Genomic DNA, 24,854 nt, shown 5'->3' on the forward strand with positions numbered 1-24,854 from the left:
AAATATCTTTGATGTTGCAGAACCATTACACTTGCGGCTGCACAACATGATACGTAGCAATAACATCCTGCAGGGATGGGGAAAACAAAAGCAGGTGTTTCTAAAGCCTTTTTCTTTCTTTCGTTCTTTAAGCCATTGTCGCTTCTCACTGGAGAGGGCACCTGCAAATACTGGTGAGGCCTTGCTCTTGCAGTTTGGACTTCTGGGAGTTCAGTTGCATCATATCTTTGTCACGTCTCTCTGAATTTTCTTTTTTTCAAGTTTCAGCTTTGTGTTCTGTATTTGTTTGAGCAATTCCAGAGACTCACGAATGGACTGAAATCCTGGTATAAGAATAGGAAGTTAATTAAATAGTTGTTGCTTTCAGTACATTAAGAGATTCTGCTTTTTCTTTGTGAAGGTTTCTGACCACCATTTAATTCCAAGCACATTAAATCCAGTCTAGTTATTTCATTACCTTATTGAATGCCATGGATATGCAATAGCAGTTTATATTGTAAGCACCTTGCTATAGGAATTTTGTCTTCCAATGTACTGGACAATACCAAGCATGATTACACATAGCCGCAAACTGCAATTGATGTTGGATTTGTTGTGTGGAGTAAAGACAGTACCATGTCTTTCTTAGAGCCAAGGGTACTGATGACTTTTAAAGTGTGTGTGTGTGGGGGGGGGGTGTTGTTTTTGTTTGTTTTGTTTTGTTTTGTTTTTTAAGTCCACAGTCCTTATTTGGAGTCAAAGCCATGCTCTGTTCCCATTGATGTGCTTGGTAGTGCTACCCTTGTAGCTACAGGTCTGTGGGGTGGGCGACATGTCTGCAGGGCCAGTGGAAGAGGGGAGTGTTACCCCACACTCCTCTTGCAGCCTCAGAGCACCCCTGGCCAACCAGGGGCTTACTGGTGGCTTGCCGAGAGAGACTTGGCATCTGCAGTCAGATACTCCAGGGACTGAACAACAGTGATAAAACCACGAGATGGCCAGTTTAAGGAAATTGAGTATTAGCACTGTTGATCTGCAGTCTACCTACCAGGTAGCAAGGTTTGTCCAAGATCTCCAAGAGTGCTAGCAAGTGTAAATAAGAATTACATTTCATCCAAGGTAGATGCTATTTGTTACTACTTTTTTTTTTTTTTTTATACTACTGGGAGAACTGTTTTAGTACACTGCTGGGAGAATGGGAGCTCAGCTACCCCTGCTCAGTGTGCACCTGTGTATGTTTGTAGGAATATAATGAGAAAGAGATGGGAGTTGACAGACACACTTTTTTCTAAAATAGAGCTACAGACCATCAGACATGCCTTTGTTGAACCATGGTAAAATCAGATATTGTCAGTAAAGACTGGGAAAATTTGAATTGTAAGCAGCTGTTAACTAGCTGTTTCGAGACTGCAACAACTTTCAAATTACAAAGTAATCATTTGACATTTGTCCAGTTTGTCACATAGACGTTAGCTTATTAGCAAGCAAACAGCCTAACAGCAGATTACAACTAATTCTCCTCCTTTTAGGGGGGGAAAAAAAAGTGCCTACATGGTAACATGACAGTTGATGACATGTTTTTTCTTTTGGAACGGCTGTTTAATATGGATTAACTTTGTCACTGCTATGCTCTAGATAGTATTCAAGCAAATTGCTGTATAGTGTTTAGAATTTTATAAATTCCAAGCAGGTTTCTGATTTCCAAGGTGCCAGTCTGTGCTGAACACAAACAGCTGCTCAGACAGGCTATAGTCTGCCTCTTTGGCCTTCCTGCTGTTCTGCACCTTTTCAACTGCCTCGTTTCCCCCTTTTTTTGGGCCAGCCCATACTAGAGGATTGCCATGGGAAAGAGCAATTGGTGCGTGTGAGTTTGAAGGCAAGCATGACCAAAGTTTGGTATAAACAGATCTCTTCAGTCATTAATTTCTGCAGGCAGGAATTTGAAGTTAAGAACTCTCTCCTTTTAGCACCAGAACCTTTTATCCTGAATTTTTTAGCTACGTCATTCTTTGAGATGCTATCTCGTACTTACTCAGATGATCTCTGAGATAGCCAGGTCTTCCCTCGTCACGCTCTGCAGAGACCCTAGCTGACATAGACAGTGGTTTGTTACAGCCCTGGAAAAGGACTGGCAGGGGGGTTGCAGATATTGATGGAGCTGGAACTGAAATGAAGAGCTGGGGTCCTAGATCACAGACAGCTTTGGAGATGGGAACCAGACTCTTGAGTTTCAAGTGAGAACAAGTAAAATGTGAAGCACTTGTTCAATGATTTTTAGCCATCTGTTCCCTTTGAGAGATGGCTGACTGATTCTTGGATAAGCTGACGTGTCTGTTTTGTTTCCATTATCAGATGCAAGTAGAAGGTATTACAATAGATTAAGTTTGAGTGACACAGGACAGATTAGAGAGGGCAAGTCTTCCTTGTGAAAGCAATGTGCGCCAGGTGAAAGCCTCTAATTGTTGCTGAAAGTTGAGCAGCCAGAATGAGCTCTGAGCTGGTAAAGCAGTTCGTGCTCTGTGCATTATGTGCAAGATGCCTGTTCCCATAAGAAGCAGCTGCTGGGTATTCAGCAACGTTATCTAAATGCTTCCCTGCGTTATCTCTGGGGTACGTAGGGTAGCTGTCACCCATTCAGATGCCTCTGTCTGCAGATACTGTTGGGTGAGAGTGGGGAGGAAATGATGAAAATTATATAAAACCTATCAAACAGGATCTCAGCAGCAGGACCTGTGGCAAAAGGCAAATGCTTGCCCCTCCCAGTGAAGGCGAGTGACCTTGTTGATGGAAGAAGTAGCTGCTCTTAAAAACTTGGAAAGCAGGTTCAGAAATTGCCTTTGAAATGATCTTACCTTGAGACATTTAGAAAGAGAAAGCAACCTATGTGGGAAAATCATGATGGCTTTTTGCATTGACCGGCAGGCTAACCAAGCCATTTAAAAATAACAACCCTGTAAATGGGGTTTAGGAGAGAGAAATAGTTATCTTAATATTTTTCTTACTTTTCTGGAAAGTATTTTCTGCAGCAGCAAGTTACAATCCTGTACAAATTTATTTAAGAAATAAGTCAAATGAAAGACCATCCTCACCTGATCTATATTCATTTTGGATTTCCTCCAGCTCGTTCCAGATCTGTCTTTCAAATCTAGTGATTCTTGCATGCAGGGCTTTTTCACCATTCTTCATCTGATTCAACTGCTTTTCATACTTGTATGGTTTATCTGTTCTTTCTAGCTTTAGTGACAGAAGTAGAAGCTTGTCTTCCAGTCTTTTTTCTGCTGTTTCCTTTAAATAGATAGCATTTCAACACATGTATAGTAAAACATTTTATACAGCCACCATTAAACTGCCCTCTGGCAAGCATGAATTCAATTAGTCTTGCTTCCTAATCCCCATAAGTAACAGCAGTGAATAAATGCAAGTGAGGTTTGGTATCCCCAGTGGATAGTCCGTCCTCCCTTTCCCAAATGACTGGATACCCTGCAAAAGAGGGGATGGGCTAGCACAAGGCATGTGTCTCGTTTTTCTTTCTTCTTTCTGTCTCTCTCTCTTTTTTTTTTTTTTTTAATAATTCAGTGATTCTGTATTTCACTTTGCAACAAAATACCGGGAATTCAGAGGACCCATTTCAGGTTGCTGTCATGTGCTAGTCTCAAACACAAGCTCCTAAGCTACCTAAGGGCTGAAACATTATGGAGCAAATCCCAGTTTGTCACCAGTGTGAATAAGGAGACTGAGCCTTACAACAGCTGCGTAGCTAAACTGGTGGCGAGCGGTTCTCTCCCTCTTTCCAGCTCCATGTAGCTCCTGAAGGCTATTGCACCTCCTCTGAGGCCTGCTCATGCACACGCTTTACGGGTGCCTGCCCCTTTCTTGCTCTTCAAGTTGCATTGAGTCCTTTTGAAAGGCAGCGCAGGTGGATGAGCATGAGTCAGCGCCCGGACTAACCCGGCTGCTGCCTGCGCTCCCCCAGCGCCTGCAGCTCCCACCACCTACGCTTCCAGGTCAGCCAGCATCCCTGTTCCTGCGCCTCCCCTGATACATGGTTACTGTCATTTCAGTGCAGTAAGGAGCTAATACATCAGGACTGTTTCTGAAAGCGTAACAGCTGGCTGAGCGAGGCCAGGTGTCCTCCTGGTGGCCACAGGAGCTCCTCTCCAGCTACGTCCATCTCCAGCATTCGTGTCCTTTAACTCCCAGGCCCTGAGCTGCGTCCTCATTGAAATGACACTGTGCGTGACTGCGTGGATATGTGTACGCACACACAGAAGTGTAAATATGCTCTTTATTTTTTAATCTATTTAACTCCTAGTAACTCTATATTCTTTGGCACAGCAGTCTCCCTTAGGAGAGAATAACCATGTACATTGGTGTGTTTTCTGCAAATTAGCACAAAAATTATATTAGCAGAGGAAGTGAATTTTAACAGTGGCTTTGAGATAATGGCTGACAGGGCAGAAATGTTTTGAATGTCTTCCCTGTTGTGCATTAGCACTGGTTGTACTGAGTATTGGAGATCATTAGACATCTTTAATCTTTAAAGATTAAAGTTCGAGGGCATTTTGTAATAATTTTGTTTTGAATCACTTTTGAATTTGATCTTTGATCAGCAGCCTTCAGCCTCATGGTAAGACATGGTGATAGTATTTTCATAGGTTTTGAACTCTGAAGCTGAGTGAGCTACATGCAGCAACGGAGAAAAAGCTTTTAATGCTGTGAAGGAATTAATTAAAACATATTGGTCCTGTGCCAAATGCTAGCTGCTGCTATGGAATCTAAACTCTGCTGAATTTCAAAATATGAACTGCAGTATAATAATGAAATTCCTATATTTAAACATAGGCAGAGTTTACATAGAAGATCCCTTCCTCTCCGAAGCTTGTCAATGGCTGAAATTTTAGTGGTGTTCACTGGTGACGCTGATTTTCTGGAACAGGAAAGAGCCGTTATCGGCTAAGTCAGGGGTACGCACTTCCCAGGATATGAAATGGTGACATAATAAGATTTTGTTTCCCAGGTTGTCCAGAGAGTTATGCAGTCTCCACCCTTGGAGAGATCTTAAAAATCAACTGGACGCAGCCCTGGACTGTGCCTTTGCTGCGGGCCCTGTCTGAGCGAGGAGGTGAACCACCACTGCCAGAGGTCCCTTCCAAAATAAATTAGCCTGTGACTATGTGATGTCTTCATCATTTTGCTGGCTGTCCTGAGACGCTGGGGTAACCATGTTAAGGTCGTAGATCTGGTTTCTGTGTGTGTGGTTTAGCACAAAATCTCTTGCCAGATCAGCGTTATGGGGGAGCTGCTTGCTGTCACCAGTCCTGGCAGGGCTAGAAGTCCGCCAGCATTTGTGGTCAGCTCTGAAAAAAGACTTACCAGTCTCTCCTTCATTGAATGGAGCAGCTGATTCCTGTGGTAGGCTTGGTCTTGCTCAGACCTTGTCAGCTGCATCTCCGTCCACTTCCGCTGATTCTGAATTTGATCTTTGAAGTCATTTAGAACACTTGTCAACCTAAAATTATTATTATTTTTTTAGTAACAGGACTGAGATTTAGTCAGTAGTATGGGGGAGTTTGTCACTTGAGTAGATTGTTTAAATTACTTCAGATTGCTTCAACAGTCTAACAAGACCTACGCTCAATTATTTTACTAATCCTTTCTTTAAAAGTTTTACCTACATGCCAAGATGAGTCTTCTGTAGTGTGGCCTACTTTAGGAAAATATCTGAGGGCTGAAAAAGATGTTAATTTTCCTGTTTGAATTAACTTTATCCAAAACGGATGAAGAAGCTATATAGTATCCCACTGAACATTAACTGTATTGCAGGATGTCCAGAAGAGCAGCAAAATCACTTTTGCTCTGAAAAGGAAGATCAGCAGGATACAAGAAGTTTGTAAGTATGAGTCTGTAAGTAAAAAGAGAACAGACGGCCACCTTTGGAGCAGCGTTTGGGTGGGAATCTGCAAACCATGGGTGGCGCACAGGGGAGGGCGCCCGGGGAGCAGCGCGTGGCTCCTGGTGTGGTCAGCGAGCCCCAGCGAGAGAGGCCAGCAAGGGCTGCTCACATCAGATTTGCAAATTGTCACGCCACAGGGAACTGTATGCTTTAGATTTTGTTTTTCTTCTACCGCAATATATAATTTTTAATGTGAGCCAGGACAAGACGTGAATTTAGGTCCAAGTCTTAGTCACAGATTTAAATGTTCATGCTTATGCACATGACCTGACTGTAGGCGTTTCAGGGTAAATTTTAATGTAATTGTACTAATTTCTAACATATACTTACATGCCAGCAACAAGCAGTTGAATTTTATTTGGGTGGATTTACAGGTTAACTGTTTGGGCCTCAGTCAGCATACAAACCAACAGGTAAAGGCTAGGATTTTTTAACCAGACTTTATGCTTAAATTACCTGTAATATTTAATATCACTTTTCCAAAGGATGTTTAGTGAAAGTGTTTTTTTATTCAGAGTGACTGATACAGCTTTGTATCAACCTAATTACAATGATAATTACCAGCTGTAACTCTAAATGTTGGAAACAAGAAATTAATGATAACATAATTTCTCTATGTTAAATGTTATTGTGCTTCATTTGCTATATCTGGTGTCTTATCAAGATCTTATATACAAGTAGTCTTTTAGGTCAGTTTATTACTCATTTTAGAAGTAGTTCTAAGCTGTGATTATTTTATTTTATTTTAAAAGCGTGGGAAGTATTGTTTGTCTTTTGTAGTCAGCATGAATTTTCTTAACTTCATGGTAAGTGCCTCACTCTCCATGGGGTTACGTGTGCTCTGTTCAACAGCTGTGAATTACCAGGCATTTTCCTACGTCCCCATTGATGCACCAAAACCAAACAGGCTGGTAGGGAGCGGAGCTCTCCCTCCCTTCCCATGCTCTCTGCCGCTTCTGGTTTTGCTCCTGTTGTCCCACCGGGACAAGGGCTGTGTTTTGGGGAGGTATTTAGTTGTTCCTGGGTCGTGACTGGGTACTCACCATGTACCCAAGAGTAAAGCGGCATAATCAAAGAAGTGAGACAGACCTTGTGGCAAGTGCACATGCACGCCAAGTGTGCTTCCTGGAGCACTAATCCCTGCTCCTGAGGGGAAAAAAGTGGTGTGTTTTGATATTATGTTGATGACACAGAGCAACATTCAACCTGAGTAATTTTGAGTGGGAAGGAGGTATAATGAGCTTTTCTCAAATGTAACCAAGTGAGCCGCCAGGCGGGAATCACGCAGACATGCACCCTGTTTGGCAAAGGCAGGTAGGCGATGGAGAGGTCATGCTGCCAAAACTATCGCTACTTGCTTTAAGGTTGTTGGCTGTTCAGGAGAGCAGGATCTTAGCACTGACAGCTCGGTAAGCAAGCTGGTGATTGCAAGCGTTACAGTCCTGTTTGACTGCCAGATCAAGCAACAGGACCAGTGCCTCTTCAGACATGTCTTTCACATGGTTAATCACAGGAGAGACTCATCCGTGAGGCGTAAGGCGTGAGACCAAGGTCTCCTGCTGCTCTTTGTGTTACGATTGTTGTTGAACAAATTTGAGGAATCTCATTTTAATGGATAAATTAATCAAGCAGGAGAGGACTGATTGTCACCTCTGCTCAAAGGTTTAAAATCAACTTTTGTGTGGTAAAAAAAAAAAATGCAGTTGGTGTTTGACTTAGGTCCAATTTTTTCAAAGTTAAAAAAATATTAAGAGGAAAGAAGGAAATATCTAAAGCTAAAAATAACTCATTTGAGAATTGGTTTTAGGCCAGTTAGAAAACATTCAGCAATCATAAACAAAGTCTGCCTTAGTTAAAAGCCCACACTGGCTAGCGGAGAAATTAAAGAAAAAATTAACATTTTATAAAATTACTTAACAAATGTTGAAATGGATTGCAGTGCATTGCACTAACAGTTATGGACTGAATAGAGGAGGTGGTATGGCCGGTGTGATACAGCTCAGGCTCGGTGCCGTGGCGGGATACAAACACAGTGAGCCGCAGGTGAGCTGTGGTCCTGCCAAGGGAGGAGGAAGGCAGCCTGGGCCTGTCTCCGGGGGGACGTACTTGGCAGGGACTCATGGGCATCAGAGATGGTTATGCAGTACCGTGTTTTATTTTATTTGCAACTTTCTTCAGCTCCGATCCCTGCTGCGTGGAGCGTACACAGATGTGTCTAGGGGGAGCCAGGCTCCAGAGGCAGAGGATTTGCCTCAGTCCTCGACGCAGCAAAGCCCTGAAGTATTAATAAGGGGATGCTTGTGGATATTTAATAAGAGCATCCTCCAGGATTGCAATGATACCCTGTCACACATGTAAACCGATCCATTGACAGCTTAATTAACTCGGTACCACTGAATGCGGATACTCCTAACCCGACTGACCCCGAGAGATAAGCATTCCCTCCCCTAACTATGATGGGCCAAATTTCCTAACGAGGCACAGCTCCCCTTGAAATTCGGAGAGCAGTTTTGTTGCATGTTTAATTCATCGGGTTTTCAGTAACAATATCAATTTGGACTGCAACACAGCTGCCAGACTGCAATCAAAAACTGCTGCACCCCAAGCAGCTGCTTGTCAAATGAAGAGGTGAGGCTGGGCTTTAAAGCTGACTTACACATGCCAACTTTTTCCAAGTGGAAGCACCAGCCTGTTCCAGCAAAACAAGCTGAAATTTTATTTCAGCTCTTTGAAAAGAATACATCAATCTGGCATGCTTTTAAAGGAACAATACCAAAAGAGACAGAAAGACACATTCCCCAAAGGGTATGTTATTTTAATTAAATATGATATTAAATGGAATAAAATCTCAACTTCAAATAAATGAACCTTTTGGATTTTATGTTAAAAGGCACAGTATCTCAAGGTCTGGAAATCCATCTCTTTTCAAGCCTCCAAATTTTGGTGACATTTTCAATAAGGTCTAAGCAACTTTTAAGAAACTCAACTGTTGCTTCAATTCAGTTCTCCAGTTTTCTTATCTTCTAGCCTTATTCTACTTCTCTTTTCCTCTTATTTTGGTTTTATTTCTTGGTCCTTTCACATTGTCTCTATCTCCATTATTCACTGCTGTCTCCCTTTTCTTCCATCTTTCCCTTTTTCTGCATTTCAATTCCTTCCCCCTTTTAGCTGTTTTTCCGTATTCATCCTTATTCCTTTTCCTGTTCTCTTGATAAGAACTTTTTTCTGCTTAATGTTCATGTATATTTTTAACTCATAATACAACAGAGAGAAAAATCTTAATTAAGATAAATCTTAATTCAAATAGTTCAACCAATATTTTAAGGAATGGAGCTATTGCAGCTGGAATATTATTATTGCAGGATTATTGTACTTTCAAATTAATTGTGCTGACTCTGCTCTTCGATGCTGGGATGGTTTGCCTTGTTTAAATGTGTGTGCCAGAAAATTTCATTCATTCCATCCTTCCCTGGAGCTCTCTGCTCTCTAAAACTCATCAGGATTAAAATGGCACCCTGAAAGTACTTCTGCAGCTACAACAGGAAGAATGTACTCCATGCAATAAGAAACAAATAAATTGCGATCTGAGGGAGCGGGAAGCTGAGCTGCTACTTCAGCCCACGGCTCCATCCATCGCTTGTCCCTGCCCGCCTCCCTTCGTAAGCAGCACCGGGCAACTCTTCCTCCCCTGGGCTGCTGTCCCCCGTAGGGGAAGACAGCACGAGTGTGTAAAGAAAATGCCTTGTTCTGCACATTAGGCAAGTCGCAAATTAGCCCCAATTATAATGGTAAATAACATCTTTGTATTTGATGCTTTTCTCTTAAGTGTGGAAAGTTAATTGGTTTCATATCTTTCTTCTTGCAGAGTGGCATTTAGCGCCTCTTTATTTTAACAATTAGTTTTCAAGGCAATATACTCTCATTATGTATTTTCATTATAGCACAGATCTTCATTAACCTTCTCTTAGTGTTTTGAATGAATGTTAATTAACAGGTTTGTTTTGCTGTTTCATGGCAACCCCTTCATCACACAAAAGCATTCAGGGTAAATTATCATAATGAAAAGCCCTCCATCACCTACTTGAAATCCAGAAGTTGCAATTCATGATGTTGATCTCCCTGGACTGTCTTTAAATTTGAGCTGTGATCAGAGTTGGAAGTCTCTATCTTCCCTAATAGCTGCATTACCTAATGAGAATTCAACAGAGAACGCTTTTATGAGCCAGACTCTCAGCACTTATATTTAAGTATGCATTATGATTGCAAGAGTGGGAAAAACAGCTGCTGTCAAGGTACAGCTACATTCTCACAAATAATTTCATTCAGTGAACATTAGAGACTTACACTCAGAGTCGCTAAGGCTTTTAGGACTGTGAGACCTACTGAAGTCAGAGTCCTTGTGGATATGGGCTTTGCAATTACGTTTGTGGATGGGCAGTACTCTTTTTATGTCTCCAAAGCACTGAGCACCATTCAAATCTCCAGAAAGGTGGTAGGAACCAAGGTGTAAATCTTTGAAAGCCTGGGTGTGTTGCAAGCCTTCGGCTGCCTGCCACCTCATGGGATCCAAACAGCAGAGAAAGGAAGAGAGATTCACCCAGAATATCAAACATTTCTGTGCTCAGAGCACTAAGACAGTATATAGGAGACCCCTTTCAAACCTCTGTTCAGGAGTTCAGGCTTGGATGCGCATCCCCAACACTGCACGGCATTGCTCTGCCCAGATGGTGGGATATCTCGCCTACCTGATGCTCCCACAATTTGCCTATTAGAGCTGCTCCCTTTTGTACGATCATTACTTTTTGGATGAGAGGAAGCGAGGCCGAGTCAGTCACCTAACTGAATGGTTTAGGGCCCCTACCGAGGATGTAGAAAGCCTGGCAGATTCAAGCTGTGAAGCCAAGCACCTCCCGTCCCCTGGGAGCCCCAGTCTGCCTGGCCAGCCCCGTCACCCTCCCTCCCTCAGCAGCAGTGTCCTGACAGTGGCCAGCCCTTCTGCCAAGAAAGGCTGGAAACAGCTGGGCTGAAAATTGTGTTTTCAGTATTCAGAGGGTTTGGCACGAGCTGGGGCCCTGGGCTGCTGGGGTGTCAGCAGCACACGCCTGGCTTTGCACACAGGAATTCGGGAGAAAGGTAGATCCTGGGGGGCCCTAGTGCAACGGGGCTCAGCAACAGTGGAGTGGTCTGAGAGCACTGTAGATGTAACAACAACTGCATTCACTATTTAAAGAGAGTATAGATGTCCAAGCATCTTTGGAAGACTGAGCGCTGAGAGAAACAGGAGATTTAAAATCATTAAAAAAACATTTTTTGCATAACCTCACCCTCCCTGATTTTGAGCTATGCAGCCTGGGCTAAGCCATTTGTAGCGTTCTTCATAGAAGAGTGATCTTAAAGGACAATCTGAAGTCAGGATTCAGGATTCAGCCTGCCTATCCCAGAAGAATAAATTAGAAAGGATGTGAAATTTCAGCACTTTTCTTCAGAGATTTTATACCATACAAGCATGGAAAATATCTTGGGGAAGAGATGCCATTATCTGTTTGGTAGCCTTGGCTGGTGAATGTCAAAAAGGAGCTACCAAGGACTGACTCCACAGCAGACCTTAATTATGTTCTGCAAGGAACACTGTAGTCCTCTTGGCAATTAGAAATAGTATTAGATGCAAGCCAGGGAGGGCCTTTTTCTGACTTGCTACTTTATTCTATTACAACAAGAGATGATTCCTTTTCAGAAACCTGTTTCTTTGCTCCTTTCTTAAAATCATATTCAAATAATTTTCCTCTCTACAGCTGAGAAAGTTTGTTCTGCATCCTGCTTAATGTCTACCCTGACTTGTTTTTACATGCTTTTGCATACTGCTTGATGTGATTCTGACACACCTGTTCCGTTCTCCACTTCCAAACGAACAAGAACGTGGTTCTTTTGTGTGTTCAAGGAGACAGATGTCCAAACAGTAGTTTATAATAGAATTCCAGGTAAAATATCTTCAATTAAGGTCTGTCGTGTAATTCTACTTTGGAAAAGAAGAAGCTTATATAGGCAAGGTATTAAAAAAAAAAAGAAAAAAAAGACTGGAACGGTGTCTTCCATAGCAGAAAATGCAGTTAAATTACAGTAATAAGACTGTATTTGTTACCAGAATGTAATACTAAGGCATAGGAAATTTTATTTCCTGTATCTACAATCAAGCTCAATCCTGACAGACATAGAAGGTGTTTAGTTTGGAGCAGGAGCAGAGAGCTATCATCCTGCAGGATTAGAAAGCTGAACTTTCCAATACAGCTGGATTCTTGTGAAATGTTACTGTTCAAGTTCCTGATGCTGTTAGAGGTAGAGTGCTCCAAAACTGCTGCTGAATGTAGTAAACCTCCCGCAAGGAAAGGCCAATTATAAGGAATCATATGCAGCAGCAGTTTTTATTTCCTGTTGGCATACCCACTCTATGCAGCAAAAATTACTTTCATGGAAAATACCATTTTTTAAAACTGTTTAAGCATTATGGTCTCAAAAGCATTTGAAATACTGCCAAAATTCATATGGAACTAGGTATACTGTTAGATGTCTCCCTGCCACCACCTTAAAACTAAAGTAAAAACAGTGGATTTATGTGGCATTTTCTAATTCCAAAATGCTGGCAACTGAAATTTCCAGATGCAGTTAAAATACGGAGTAATGCTTTGATTCAAGGGTCTTATAAGTCATATTGAGAAACTGTAATGGATCATTTATGATTTGAGGATCCCCATATCCTGGGTTATTTTTATTATTTGTTATTACCTTACACCTGTATTTATTTATTATAAACATCACTACCATTCTACAGTATCATGGAAAACTTGCTTTAATTAATAAAATTCTGACAAATTGTCTAAATACTGTATCCATCATTAATATTGGTCAGCAAATTTGAAGAGGAAACAATGCATAAGCATAGTGTCCATTCAACAGGTATTTCACTATAGGCTTCTATACTTACCTTCTTCTCAAAATCGCTAACAGACTTTTCAAGGGCAGAGCGAACACCATAAATCTCTTTATCAGTCTTGTGGGCCTCGCGCCTGATAATATTGATGTCTCCTGCTAATTTTGCAATGCTTGCTTCACATCTAGAATCAAAACAGAGATTTACTAAAAGGCAAAAAAAAAACCCTGCATTATAACACTTATAGTGGTTTTATAACTGAAAGCAACTGTGAGTCTCCATGTGCTGCTGTTTGACCCGATCCCATCTCCAGGAGCTGCCTGGACTAACGGCAGTATAGATGGAGACACCCTGTTACGACAGCGCTGCTCCCAGAGGCTATTCCTGCTGAAAGACTTGCTCAGCTCTGCCAGAGCTGCGGGCAAGGGGAGGGGGAGGCAGGCAGCGTACAGCAGGCAGGCCCCTAAATTGCCACAGTAGGTGTTTGCTCTCTGCGTTGTAAATCTCCTGGTCTTTCAGCTCCCGCTGACTCCGTGAGACCTAAGGGAGCTGTTTCATGCCTCAGGCTGGTTCCTCCCTCGTTTCCCATTATCAAATCCAATGGTTAGAGGGTTAAATTAAATCTAAAATGCAAACTGAGAGGCTAATCTGAACTCCTACCTCTTGTAATTTTTGGATTACTACCAGAAGTGTGGGAACGCTCAGATGGTACATTGCTGCAGCAGGCGTCCTAGCTTGTAACATCCTCCAGTTGGAAGCAGATGCTGAGGAAGATTGATTTTAGGGCAGTTACAGGCAAGAAGCCTTGCTATTTTATAAGCAGCATTTGTCATTTTTGCTTTAAACTCTTTCAGTTGCATTCACCAAAATCTATCTTCACATTTAAAATGGGCAAATAAATCATTTGAGTGTGATGGCATTAATCCAATAGTGAAGTGACTGAATAATATTAAACCAGCTGTCCTTTTGGGGATAAGTGACCATATCAGTCTTTTGTGTTTAAAGACTTTTTTTTTTTTCTTCCCAACTTGAGCAAGAAGACATAGCCTTCCCGCTTCTGTGCTCCTCCTTCCCTAGGAGATGGTTGATCGGAGGTGTTCACAGTGACATCAAGAAGGCCTCACCAGGCACTGCCCTCCTGTGTCCAGGGCTGCAGACAGCCTTGCGCGGTCAGTCTCCGCCTGGAAAAAGTTGTTTCATCACTGTAAGAGTCCTGGACTCTCTGCAAGTTACAGCATTTGCTCCACAAGAGTGACCATCTGCTCTGATGCTAGTAGTTTTTAGATGAAGATTGTTGAATCAAATATCCTAAGGCCACAAAGTAGTGACATTTAGTATAGTCACATAAGTGACAATATAAATAATGGAATAGAAGTTGAGTAAGACAAACAGCTAAGTTATAAAACACCAGAGAAATTATACTGCAAAGCACCAGACTGTTCAGAATAAAGCCAGCGCTGTTGACAGATAAAGGATCTAAAGAGAAATTTGGACAGTTTAAATAGACCTGCTTTTGCTGTCTTCTGACGATTCTTAGATATTGCGATACACCTACAGAGCACTTAGATCAAGGAAATCAAAAAATATTACAGCAAACAATAGAGACTTTGTACTAAGGCCAGAACTTTGATCAAAAGAAGCTATCAGTTGGAAAACAATTACAAAATAACTAAAATGGCGAAACATAGGTTTTGGGAGAGGGAGAGGGAGATGGTTTGCTAAAGCGCTTGCCCAGCAGCTTCTGTCGAGGCAGACCCAGAAACCGAGTCGCGAGCAGCTTCGTGGGCCAGCAACGGTGCAGGTGCTCAGCGCGGGCCAGCTAAAGTCTCCTTGCACCCGTACCGCTGAACCTGACACGGAGGCTTTCTAAAAGCCTTGGTTTCACAGGAATACGGAAAGCCAGCTCCCAGCTAGTACAGTTTCGTAACGTGTGGCACAGTAGTGCAGGGGAAAGCTCTTTATCTATGTATAACTGAAGTGTATGGAAGAGAACGCACACGTGTGTAACTGAAATGAGGTTCTGGTTAAGATACAAGGTTTATTACTAACAGGAGACATGGGTCAGCCTTTTCAAAAGAGATGGGGGAAACAGGGCCTCCCTCTGCTTAAGAAAATCCCCCCCTCAAGGCAGCAATTAGAAAGCTTTGCAATAAGCAAATGGTGTGAGAAGCGAGAGGATTAATGGATCTATATCAGTAAGAAGGCATAATTTCAACTACAAGAGTAAAAAAGAAACTTAAATATTGGATATGGAGAATACTTGAAAATGGAGGATTTAAAAGCATCATCCAAAAGAGACTGAGAATTAGCCTTGAATCATTGGATTAATTAATAATTAATTAATAAAGTAATCTTTATGAGAGATATTGCCTTTTGTTACTATTGATTAGCTTATTTTTATTATTGTAATATAGAGTGAAGGAAGAGGCAGACGTGATTTGAATTAGATGAGTTAACCCACATTAATCCTTTATATGTGTCAGAATAGACAAGGGTGAATCAACTGCTGTAAGAAAGAGCAGTGGATCCATTTAGGTTCATCCCATCCCAGATAGTCTTGGGTTAAGGCAAGGTTACAAATCAAGAGGAAATCTGTCATTGCCAGTCTGCATTTGGAAGATTTCTATTAATTAAAAAAATGTTAATTATATGAGCATGTACATTCGTCTCCAACCACTCCAAGCTTTATTTAGTATATGCAGAAATATTTTATCCTAAAAATAAAGATCAAAGAAATGTGGCAAATCAAAATATTATTCATCACTATAATGGTATTCCTTCAGTTTTCAGTGGCTCACTTCTGAACCACCACGCTGGAGGCAGGTATCCAGTTAAGGCTTGGCATTTCCAGAGGGAAACTTCAGTAGCAATCAAAATGAGAAAGTACTGACAATTTATGAATCATCTAAAGCTGTACTGTGTTTTAGCCTAATGACAATTATTCATATAAAACTCCCATTATAATATGACTGTTGAAATGCAACTAGAAAGCCAGCTCTGGCACTGCAATATCAGTATGTTTTGATGAAGCTAGAAAATGTGCCATTTTCTTTTTCTCTCTTTTCTTTTTCTCTAGGACTTTGTTTCTAGAATATGATGACAATGATTTCAGTGCCTTCACAATAATTTTATACGTGCAATTTCATATGTGTATTTTGAGATCTTCCCTTCTCCAGCCCCTCTATCCCAGTGGGAAAGGCCAACTAGTTCATGAGAAGCCACCGTTCATGAAAGCAGTGATTCTTGCAGCAGCAGCTACTGGGATCAATCCACAGAGGAATGGATAAGGAGGGAAGAGGAAGGAGGAGCTCATAAAAAGTGTTGTTCTGGATGTCCATGAGTCCTCTACCTCTTGTTTTTTCTGGCTGGTTTTGTTTTATGCAAATAAAAGTGGAGCCAGTCATCTTTTTTTTTTACAGTTACTGTTTTCTAGAACTGTCTATGTCCTATGTCTGAGTGATGGTCATACCAGGTATAAAACCCAAAGCAATTACCTTCAGGATGAGCAAAGCATGGGACATTTCAGCTCCAGAAAGGACAGCTCTAAAAAAGAGTGAAAAATGATTCCTGTATTTCTGAGCTGCATCATTTGCTCCCCAAATGTTGGACACAAAAGGCGAGACTCACCGGCAGTTCTCGTTGGCATGACTCCACTGGCCACGACAGAAATATTTGGATTTGCCCTGGCTGGGGGTCCGGCCCCATGGGAACAGCTCTGGTTTGAGCTCCTGGCACTGTCAAGCTTTCCCCAATTACTTTTTCCCCCCCCTTTTTTACAGGCAAATGTGCCAGCACAGAAAATGGGAGCATGCCCCAGTGCAGCTGAAGAAGGGAAGTGGTATGTCCAGAAAAACAGTGGGAAAAGAGTGGCAAGACACTTCACCCATTGGATCTTATGACTTGTATTTGCTAAAAGCATATCTCCTCGGAAGTCTGCCAACGTGAATTTGAAAACATAGAGAAGCCTACAGGTTCACCTCCTATTTTGTTCCAATGCTAATCAGCCACAAGGTTAAAAAAATATGTCTATCTTTTTTTGTGCCAAGTTTGAATGTGTTAGCTTCAGCTTCTTGTTTTGGATTCTTGGGCCTTTCTTCAGCAGTTAAGATAGGGTCCTTTGGTACCCTATCATTTTTTTTCTCTCTCTTTAGTTATACATGGAAATGAAGAAATCTCTGGATTCTTTTTTATACATATAAACTATACATAGATTTATACTTCTCTCAGCCAGAAATTTCCCTCATCCCACCATCACATTTGTGGCTCTTCTTTACACCATATCAAGTTTTTCATTTCAGAAGGGGGACTCTGGACTAGAATCAGTATCCTAGTATCAAACTGATCCACACCATATATAGAGCTAAAGCAATCTTCCCACTTACTGGTCTTCTGCTTCTCTTGTGCAAGATTATATTCCTGGCACTCCTGATACCGCATCACTGTAAGAGCTCAGGGTAAGCTATTTATCTACCATATTCCCAAAAGCTTTCAGTGTTTTTCAGAGCATTCATTAGTGGAACTAACACTCATTTGGTTGTATAAAATGCATTTTGTTTCAGTCGGCCCACATAGCCAATAATCCAGGTTACCTCCTATTACTGTCTTCTCATTTGACCAACTTTTGTTTTATCCACAAGTTTCAAAAGCAGTGATTTTTATATGTGTTTCTGAATTACTCAAAAACCATGAAAAGCATATGACCAGTCTCTGGAGAACCCCACTAGAAACACTTCAGTTCAGGGGGGTTTCTTCCTTAATGACTACATTTTCTGATATATCAGTTCAGACAGTTCTTAATCTATGTACTCTCTTGATACTACATAGCAATGTTTTATTTTGTCTTTGTTTTAATCATAATATTTTGTGTTACTAAGTGCCCTACAGAAGTCCGTGTACGTTACAGACATACAATTACTTGTACCAATGACAATTTATAATCTCATCAAAGGAAGAAATCAAGTTTGCTTGACAAGACCTACTTTCCAAGAGAGGAGGTAAAGAACTCTATACCATATTTTACTGAAACAACAGGAGAGTTTAAGTAGGAGGAAATAATTACTTCAGCTGAAATCTAGCCAGGCTGAAGAAGAAGAAATTTTCTAAAATGTTAAGTTTGTGATGAAGAACGAGATAGGAAGATATGCTTTTTTTTTCACTGGTTTGATAGTTTCATTAACACAGAGAACTTGGTTCTCATTTACTCTGAGAACGAGAAGCACAGATCTGGCTCTAAAATGAGATATCAAACGAGTGCAAAGCACATTCATGCCCGCTCTGAAGCTGCTTTACACAAATAGGCTAGCACAAATGAAAATCATATCTGATATGTATTCCTTACCTTGCCACTCTTCCACGTAGGTCTCCAAAACCCTGGATATATTTACGGTCCAGACTTTGAACAGCAAAGTTAGTTTCTATTGTGGCATTATCTCTTGTTCTTATTTGCATTTCCAAAACCTGTAAATTCAAGCCCATTAATCCAGTTTTGGTTTTACACTTTTTCATTCTTTTATTTCAAAATAGAGTCCAAAGCACCATGTAAGGCAGTAGTTCTAAAACTTTGTTTTTCTTTCTAGGAGGAAGTAAATGGTGTATTTTTCTTGTAGAAATCTATATCTATATAAATTATATTCCTACCTTTCCATTAAAAAAAATGTGGTTTATGATGAAAAGTCTAGCACTCAAAAATTAGGAAAAGCAAAAGTTCAAACAGCTTAACTCTCCCCCTCACACACCTGCAGTATATGCAGCCCTTAATAAATGACGTACATTTTTCAGCAGGGTTCCCTTTCCACAAGAGTGTTTCCAGGAAGGAGTCAATAGCTAAACTGACTTTTCTGCAGCAGCCGCGGGGCATTGCAACAAGGTTTTGCAGGGTGGATAATACAGAGTGGAGCTGAGCACAGATACTGCTGCCCTGAGCTCGGTCTGCCCACACAGCAAGGGTGCAAACACGGAGGGCCACGCTGAGGGCCCCCCCTCAGCATGCTCTATGCCTGCATAAGCAAGGCCCTTAACACACGTTTCCTTGTGTCTGAACGCAGGGCAGGTTTGGGCTCAAGCAAAGGCATGTGCCAACTGTGCAAATGCATTGCAGGCAAACTCATCGAGGCTGCAATATCGGCGTGGCTCAGTATGAGCAGTCACTTAATGTGTCGTTTTACCCTCCTTGTTCAGGATATGGCCTGCTGCCTGGTTAATGGTGCAGCACTCAACATCCGAGCTGAGGGCAGAATCAGTAACCTCCCTGCAGGCTCCTCTGGGGAGGCTCATCAGGACAGTGTCTGAATGTGTCGCAGACGTTAAATTTAAGAAGCCCTTGCAGGGTTAGTGTGCCCTTTATGGATATGGAACAGAATGATTTTTAAAATCTGCTGATTTTTCTGCTCAGATTGAGAGGAGAGGCGTGGAATGGATATTTCAGAGCACTTTAGCACTACAGAGCACACTAGCCAAAGCACAACTTTTACCCTTTTTAATGCAAATTTTTATGCAAAATAGAGTCTTTTTTGGCTTTTTATTTGAAATGATCCACACTAAGTGAATTTTTTAAAAAAAGGTAGGAAAAGACAAATATTGGGTAAAATTTCAACTGAAATGCTTTAAGTTTGGCAAAATTGTCATTGCAAATGGGATGTTACGAAGCTAGATCCCTAGCAGGTTTGCACTACTTCTCCTACCTATCATACTGGCTGGTCCTACAGCGTAGGCTGCAGTATGGTATAAGGATAATCGAGCTAGCTTTAAGCAAGCCTGTGCTATGCCTTGCATAGACTTTGCTGGTTCCCTGAGCTAGCACATTTGACCATCACTTCAGGAACTCTTCACCACACTGCAGCCTACAGTGCAGTTGTTCCCACTCTCTGCCTCATTTGCCAAGTAGAGTTAGAGCGAGTATTTCGGTACCGGCTCCAGTCAGAGAAGGAACGGTGGCATGTGTATTGAAAACTCCCATACTGCACAAACACAGCAGCAGGTTTTTCAAGTTTCGTGCTCTTTTGAGCTGTGTAGAGCAGTCATTATGAAATTAGAAACTCCTGGAATTTGCCTCCTTTCGGATTTGTCAGGAAGTTCTCAAACATGCTGTCCTTCGTACGGTAATTTCAGATCAGTAAAGCTGCACAGTCTGAGAACAGATTACATTGCATGATGTCTTCATAGCATGAGGTCATCTAGAACATAATTATGGGCCTGCTTAATCATTTCACTGCATCTTCGGTATATCAGCTAGTCACTGACTAGTCATCACAGGCCTCGTCTTCCTCCTCCTCCCCCAGCCCCACAACCTCCTTCCCTCTGTGCAAGTGTGCACAGTCTCCACATACATTCACCGCCAGCAAATGTCCCTACCACAGAGGCCACTCGGATCATCACTGTCCCACTTCTTCAGCCAAAGGAGACGTGCTAGCATTTGCCAGGTGTGGGGCATAGGTGAGCAGAGAAAGCTGTAACAATTCTGGAGTAAAGTTTAATTAAAAGCTGTCATTTACGTAGTTACTTCTGAATAATTCTGGTCCACATGCACACTGAGTATTGGTATTTGAAATACTGAGCTGTGACCAGGCATTCCTACTTTTGTTCTTTGTTGGAAAATAATATCCTCAAAGGGTTGAATGTACTGCACAACTCAAATGACTCATTTGCAGTGTATTTGACAATGCAAATGTGATGCAATAAATCCACAAAGATAGAAACACAGCATGAATGACAACTGCTCTCTCGCTGGCATGAGCAGCATGAGACGCTCATTCATTAAGATGGAAAGCAGCAGCCTCCTGTTTATCGAGAGAAATCGATATTCCAGTTCTTCAGCTGATTCCCCAGGCACCTGGCAACGTTACCTTCCCAGCACTCACCAGTGCTGGGCGAAAGAGATACACATGCACAAAATCTTGCCTGTCATATTCGGTCCTTAGTCTGTGTTCAGTCCTTTAACTGGCACATGATTATTTTATAATTATTACTGGAGAGAGGATGTTAAGCACTTAAACTATTTCCCCTCTGCCCCCAAGTTTTTAATACTGATGATAGTAGAATCATGAATGATGTCTTCAATGTTTTTTTTTTGTTTTCCACCTGTCACTAATTGCTTTGTCTTGATGTTTCTGAGCAGCAGCAGCCCAGACAATTTTATGGCACTATCAGATAGATATATTTCCTCATATTCAGCTTCACTCCTGATGGCAACAGTATGCCAGAGTCTTTCTCAAACTAGGCTTTTTTAAAGAATAGTCTTCCCACTTTTCAAAAGGTTTGAACTACAAGTGACTCACATTTCCCTTTGGATAATTTAACACTTCACACTGTGCACCTGCTTCACCTTGATGCAGTATCCTTAATTTCCAGCCTCAGGTGAGGCCCTCATTGCACTTCGTGGGGTATATACGCAGAATGGACGGATGGCTCTTGCCATGGGGAGTTTACAACTGGAGTGGTATTTTGTGCCCCAGAGGAAAATGGGGATCAGGGAGAACATGGGGCGCCGAGGGGGAATGAGCTGCAGCAGCCGGGAAATGAGCTCTGTGGGTGGCCGGGGCTGTGGAGGATCTCCTCCGCAGAGAAGGACATCGTTGTGTCTTGCCCAAGGAGCCGATGAAGCAGCGCCAGGGGGACCCGTTAGGTGCCAATGCCCTTCTGCAAAGACTTCGCTTTCTCCAGGATAGGTGCCGAGGTCGCAGTCCTGCAGAGGCAGTGGTGACAAAAACGCCATCCGCCCCGAGGCGGCTGTCGGCGCTCGGCCCTGCTGTCGTGGTCCCCTGGGGAGTTGGGACAGCAGGAAGCCAAACCGAACTGCTAATGCACACAGCCAAGGTTTGTATTTATCACCTCAGTGCAACTTTAATCGGAGCTGCTACCACTGCCTCAAAATTTCTGTACTGAGCAAGCTGACAGAATGTGACAGCAGGCTTGATCCTTAGTATTTTTGGAGGGTTTTTAATAGTTTTCAGGCTTTGTGTGAAAATGCCATTGTCTTGTGTTTAAAACTTAAATATAGCTCATGAAAAATACAAAGGGAAGTTTGGGGTTTTTTTTAACTTAAATGCTCGAGAAATGGCAGTTGCTCAGCCACTCCAGGTTTTTTTTTTTTTTCTGTGCCAGGAGTACTTCTCAGACCTTCTCTAATTTTTTAGTGACTTTGATTGCCAGGTCTCAGCAGTGCTGTCTGTGCTGTCAGTGCTTCATCCTCATCAAATCCTCATATCCATAAAGTACAAAACAAACATGCACCTGAGATTAGGACTTAACAAAGAGTAATTTCTAACCAAGGAAAAAGATTAGATTTGCAGAGCTGAGAGCATCACAGACATTTTTCTAGTAAAACAGGCCTGTACCTACTTGGTCCAGAAAGGGTTAGAGGAATTAGATGATCTAAAACAAACAGGTGGTTTTATAGTGTTGCTCATCATGGTAGTATCAAAATTTTGAAAATAAAATCAGTGTAAAATGAGCACACATACCAATTTTCATTCAGATTAATTTCAGGTGAGCTGTGATTTCACGTCTGTTAAGATAAATACATAGAAACTCAAATATTTTTCCAAGTACATGGAAAACAAAATGTATTGTGAACTTAGTGGCATTTGGCAAACATTTAGCACTTTAAAATATAAAATAAATATCATGAGATTTTTTTCATGATATTTTTATACATTGCACCCTTGTCCAAAAAAAGCCCCAAAGTGTTGATAAATTTGATAACTGTCCCCACAATAACAGCAAATAATCAATTCTCTTTAGCTGGGAAAAGAGAATCCCATGCATTTCCAATATAAACAGACTCATCAATTGGTTAAAAAAAAAAAAAAGATAAGAAATGACGAGAACCTTCATTCCAGTCTGAACTGAGCTTAGTGAAGAGTTTCAACAATATTTGTTACGCTGCATACAGAAGTCATCTAAAGTAGTAGAACATCTGTGTCTAGAAAAGTAAGAAGTAAAACCAAATTTGGGGCTTGCTGTTATATGAAAATACAGTTTATTTCTTATCTTCCTCAGACTCAATCTCCTGCACTTCAACAAAAGTGAAAGCAAATAGAATTTGAACCTTTTAATTAAAAGGAGAAAAAAAAATCCAACCCAAACTCATTAATCTGCTTATTTTATTTTACTTAATTTTCCCTAGTCCCCTCTCTTCTGTTTTTATATGGAACTACAAGTATCACTGCATAATGAGAGAGAGGGAGAGGCTGCTTCCTTCGTACCCATGGAGAGCTGAAACATGAACGCAGGGTGTGGGTGCTGGGAAGGTCGACCTACCTGAACGTCCTGGCGGAGCTGCTTAACTGCACCCGCAATGGTCCGTACATGGCTTTGCAGCAGCTGCAGCTGCCGGGCAGCCAACTCCTCTTGCTGGTCCCCTCGATGTCCTCGGAGGTAGGAGACAAGGTCATCCTTGATCTGGGAAGCCTGGTCAAGGAGAAGAGCTGTGGTCCTTTCCTGCCTGGACAACCGCTCCTCGAGCTGGTGGACCTGGTCTCCAGGACGAGGAGGAAGGGAAGTCTCTCTCCTGTCAAAAGCCAAAAGCTCTGGTGTAATGGTGTTCGTGATCATGATCCTCATTTTAATGTCTTTCTATTCAATAGAATTGAAAATTCACGTTGGCTTCTTCCTTGACTGTATGAGAATTGATATGACAATGTTTTCTAAGGCAGAACTGGTCTATAATGCATATCAAGTCAGAAACGTTAGACTTTCCAGACTTAGACGGCTCATTAAATAGAGCAACAACATCTTACTTTCTCCTCGACATCTACCTTCGCAGACACTTACTGTGGTGTTTGTCACAGCGGCATCCTGGTGCCCACCTAGACGTTGTGTTAGCATCTTTTCTTTACCCGTGCAGCAGTCCTACCTTTGGGAAAGAGCTCTTTCCCTTGGCTTCAGACTGTTTTCTCACAGAAAGAACGGGTACTTCAGTGTACGTTTGCCCTGTGCGTACAAGCTGTTTCGTTGCTTCTATCCCCTTTTTCCTCCCACACAGACACTGAAACCGACTGCTGTTAAGTGTCACGTGCCTCTCTGCTGGGCGGCACAGCTCAGTCCCGCAGGGCCTGGCATCCCGTTTTGCTCGGATGCTTCCCCTGGGCTTCGCACCAGTCTGGCTGCCCTCTGGGGCCAAACGCAACGAGCCAGCGGCTCAAATACGCTCAGTGAAACTGCATATACATTACTGCCGGAAGGGAGGAAGGGTGTTGTATGGATCTGAAACTGGCAGGTACAACATGAAACCTAATTTAGATAGACAGACACAATCTGGGGGTTGAGAGAAACTAGGGTTAACATTGATCTTTTGGAAAAACCCAAAGAGAGATGTAATCACTGCAGAACCCTGGGTTTGCATGTTATCCAGATAACAAGGTGTGTTTCATGTCTTAATTTAACCTGAATGGCGTATTTTCTATGCTCTCTATGCCAGATGAAGCACCCTTTCATCAAACAGTTTACCTAAAGCCTGTAATTTAATGATGAAGAAAAATACCCAGCTAATCATTTTAGAAAGAGATCAGACATGCTTTCTTCTGATCTCTGATTGTAGATTGCTATAAATAAAAGTTCTGATCTAAAAATAACTTTAAGAAGAGAAAGAGATTTTGGCTGCCCTATTTAATCAACACACAAAATGCAAAGATGACAGTTTAATGACCGAAGTGCGCCTAAGGATATTTTGCAACAAATTTTACAGCCATATGGGCTGTAATGATGTTCTGCAGCTGCCTTACGTATCTGTGTACCAAGAGCTGCTTTACATTTGTCTGTGCAATTACAATTTTAAAATAAACAAAACCTTTGGCAGCCAAGAGGTAGCAACAAGATTTGAACACTTAATTTCAATCTCTTCTTGGTAAAAACTTTAAATATCAAAATGACCAGCGAAGATTGTGTGCTCTCTTCTGCTATGACAGCAGAAGTCACTGGCTGAAAATGAACTGTGTCCATAATCTGTTTTTTCCCTTTAGTATTCATAAGCATCTTGTTTCTTACAAACCATCTTTTTTT

At 41.7% G+C, this 24,854-nt stretch overlaps 1 protein-coding gene across 1 annotated transcript; it reads right to left on the reverse strand.

Annotated features, from left to right (window-relative positions):
- Window positions 1-219: 219 nt before the first annotated feature.
- Window positions 220-23,408, reverse strand: FAM81B (family with sequence similarity 81 member B). The gene is made up of 7 exons (XM_067316429.1): window positions 23,115-23,408; window positions 18,196-18,314; window positions 12,912-13,041; window positions 10,014-10,120; window positions 5,353-5,488; window positions 3,069-3,264; window positions 220-323 (listed from the first exon to the last, which is right to left on the reverse strand). Exons 1-7 carry the CDS (start codon window positions 23,406-23,408, stop codon window positions 220-222), a joined length of 1,086 nt encoding a protein of 361 aa, XP_067172530.1.
- Window positions 23,409-24,854: the final 1,446 nt, after the last annotated feature.

This window comes from Apteryx mantelli, chromosome Z (genome assembly GCF_036417845.1).
Source record: "Apteryx mantelli isolate bAptMan1 chromosome Z, bAptMan1.hap1, whole genome shotgun sequence".
NCBI lineage: Eukaryota > Metazoa > Chordata > Aves > Apterygiformes > Apterygidae > Apteryx > Apteryx mantelli.